The sequence below is a fragment of the Erythranthe guttata genome, chromosome 7 (assembly GCF_056151865.1).
Source record: "Erythranthe guttata isolate IM_541 chromosome 7, IM_541, whole genome shotgun sequence".
Lineage (NCBI taxonomy): Eukaryota > Viridiplantae > Streptophyta > Magnoliopsida > Lamiales > Phrymaceae > Erythranthe > Erythranthe guttata.
Genome location: NC_142539.1, coordinates 4,239,964 through 4,243,371, shown reverse-complemented (window position 1 = coordinate 4,243,371; position 3,408 = coordinate 4,239,964). Strand labels below are relative to the sequence as shown.

The 3,408-nt window shown below is 38.1% G+C and overlaps 1 protein-coding gene across 1 annotated transcript; it reads left to right on the top strand.

Annotated features, from left to right (window-relative positions):
• Positions 1–1,607: 1,607 nt before the first annotated feature.
• Positions 1,608–3,274, top strand: LOC105964560 (pelargonidin 3-O-(6-caffeoylglucoside) 5-O-(6-O-malonylglucoside) 4'''-malonyltransferase). Its single transcript, XM_012989069.2, has one exon. The coding sequence runs from the start codon at positions 1,649–1,651 to the stop codon at positions 3,011–3,013; it is 1,365 nt and encodes a 454-aa protein (XP_012844523.2). The 5' UTR covers positions 1,608–1,648; the 3' UTR covers positions 3,014–3,274.
• The last annotated feature ends 134 nt before the right edge of the window (positions 3,275–3,408 follow it).

Below are 3,408 nucleotides of genomic sequence, written 5' to 3'. Positions count from 1 at the left end.
TAAAATATACCGGGTGATTATTAACCGTTGATGTGGTGAAATAACTTTTCAGTTGCCACTAAGCATGCATACACATGGTGAAATAACTTCCCAGTTTGCACTAAACACAAATACATTGGATAATTATTCGGTGAAATACATCGGGTGATTATTAGCCGTTGATCTCCACACAATCTCACACACACACCCATGGTGTATGTGTGCTTAGCGTGGGAACTGGAAAGTTATTTCACCACATAAACGGTTAACAATTACCCCGTATATTTCACCAGGTGTAGCATCTCAAAGAACGAAATTTGGTGTGGTGTGGAATTAATTATATTCCAACTCAAATATTTCTCTTTTTTACTTTATTTTTATTAAAAAACAGGCTGTTATTATGAATCAAGACTGTTAATTGCCCATCCACTTATTGGGCGGATCTAAATGAGGGGCTGCCAAGATTTTGAAAAAAGTAAAGAAAAATAATTAGGTATTTTTAATTAATATTCTGTAAATATAGGCTTTGGCCCCCCAATTTTTTATAAATATAGGTTTTGCCTCTTCATTTTTTTTTTCTTTTCTCCCTACTCTAACTCTTAACTTTTTTCTTTTTGAGAAAACTCCAACTTTTAACTAAATTTATATATTTTATTCACATTTATCATTACAATATGATTAAAATTTATAATATTTTAAATAAAATTTATAAATATTTAATTATTTTTGCACAATTTTATGGATATTTTAAACATATAATCTTTTTTATAGATATAGGAGTATAGGACTCCCCAACTGTCATGGATTCATTAGTATCTTAAAATTTAGTTTTTTTGGATAGATATTTTATAATATATATCCAGATTGTATATTTATGTCAAGAATCTTGTAGATAGGTTTGCCCATAACTCTTCTACTGATTTTATTACAAAATTATTAAGAAATTTAATACCAATGCATTATCAAATATTCGGTACGATACTATATGGTAATTAATGGTTATTATCGAATTTTCTTTTTTTTGATAGGATTATTATTGAAATTTTGGTATAGATTCGGTAAGGCAAGGTAGATTGCTTGTCTGTTAGGGCATTTATTATTTTTCATATTGTAAATTAATAATGTACTCGCCTAAATTAAAAAAAAAAAAAAAAAAACTTAATCTTTTTTATGAATAAATTATAGTTCCTTTAATCTCTTTTATGTTGCAAAAAAGCATGCACCAAAGCCCCTATTTACAAATACCATGCATAGAATACTTGTTCTATAGGTGGATTTAGATGCTATACACCTGTTTATTTTTACTGAGTGGATTTTAATCGTAGATTTGATTAAATAATCACCCACTTATAAGCACGCACACATACACATGATCAGTGTGTGTATATGAGATTTATGGTTGAAATCCCTGTATAGTTACCGACGTCAATTATTAATGAAAAATGGGATTTCGCGTATAGTGAATCACATGCAAGAGAATTTTACGTAACAAATAGAAGAATGAATCCTTGTATCGTTAACGGTGTTAATTATTACTCACGATAGAAGGTCCCTCCCTATATGTAAATATTTGTATGTGTATATATATATGATCAATCAGGCATCTAAATACATATCACCTATCTGTCATAATATACACTCTCTCTCTCTCTCTAGAAAGAAAAGAAAGATGATGAAGATGATGAAGGTGGAGGTGGAGAGGCGAAAGCTGATAAAACCGTTGACGGCGACACCATCACACCTCCGCAGCTACAAAATATCACTAATCGATGAGCTCAACCCATCTATGCATGTTGTACGAATCCTCTTCTATCCGTCTGTCCCCGGAGAAAAACTTCGGCCTATAATCATCAACTTGGAAGAATCACTTGCTCGAATACTGCCGTTTTTCTACCCTCTCGCCGGTAGATACATCAAGGAGAAACATTTGGTTGATTGCAACGACCAAGGCGTTGAGTTCTCCGAAGCAACGGTCGACTGCGACCTTCTTGCCGTTACCGGTGCTGGTGGTGGTGCCGAGCACCTCAACCACCTCCTCCCAATCGATATATGCTCCGCCGACGAGCCCACCGACCCAATCCTGGCGGTTCGAATCAACAGGTTCCGCTGCGGAGGGGTGGCCATCGGCGTCTGCGTTTCCCACAGGATCTCCGACTCCGCCTGTCTCGGAATATTCCTGCAGGCCTGGAAAGATGCTGCTACGGGCGGCAGCGGCAGTGATGTCATCAAACCTGATTTCAACTCGCACGAGTTCTTCCCGTCTGAAAACCTGCCTCCGTTGCATTTTGGTGTTTCGAGGACGCGGGACACCAGCGTTATCTGCGAGAGGTTTATGTTTGACAAGGAAGCCATTTCCGTACTTAGAGATATATATACCGCGGCCGCCTCCACCACACTGGAGGCCGGCGGCCGGCCGCCCTCCAGGGTGGTGGTGGTATCCGCCGTCCTGACGCAGGCTCTCCTGCGTGCAGACAGGGCCAAAAAGGGCGGCGTATCAAGCGCCGCCCTAATTGCACAGGCAATCAACGTCCGCAAAAGGACCGTACCGCCGGTGTCGAAGCATGCATGGGGCACATGGGTTTCGTTATCCTACCTGGAATATAGTGCGGAAGAGGCCCGCCTTAACCTGTTAGAAAACGGCGATTTTCCAGGCCTCGTTCGTAAAATGCGCGAGACCACCATACAAGGTGTTAAAGACTGTCCGAGAATATTATCGGAGAGAGAGTTTGGGAGATGGGTTTTGGTGGATAGCTACTTTGAAGCAGCTAAGAAAGCATCAAACCCTAACTATAAGGTGATATGGATTACGGATTGGTCGAAATTCGGTGAGTACGAGCTCGACTTTGGGTTCGGGAAACCGGTGTGGGTGAGCTTGGCTGATGTTCCTCTTAAAGACATGTTCATATTGATGAACACCAAAAGCAACGATGGAATTGAAGCATGGGTTTATTTGCACGAATCCGATATGCCTTTTTTCGAACACGAGTATCATCGAGTACTAGAAACCCTCCTTACTACAGCACCAACCACATAAATTTATGAACTATATATATATATATATATATATATATATATATATATATATATATATATATATATATATATCCAATAAGCAGTGAGCCATGCATTAATAAATTCCATGATCGATGGATCTGCCGGCTTCTGCATGCATGCATATTTATAATTTGTGTTTTTTTTTTCCCTTCTGAGTTCTGATATTGTATTTCAATAAAATAAGCTTCCTTTGTAGCATGTATCCTAATTAATGAAAGTATGTTTTACCTTTATTTGACGACCACGTGCGTATGGCTTAATAATTATTGGGAGTAGTAGATTGTTGTGCACGTATGTTTTACATTCTCAAACCCTCTATCTTTATACATAAATAATTTTGTAAGGGGCATTTTCGGAAGATGATTTTACAAGGGA

Coding starts and splice junctions, on each gene's coding strand:
- LOC105964560 (XM_012989069.2), top strand. CDS start 1,649: ATGATGAAGATGATGAAGGTGGAGGTGGAGAGGCGAAAGCTGATAAAA.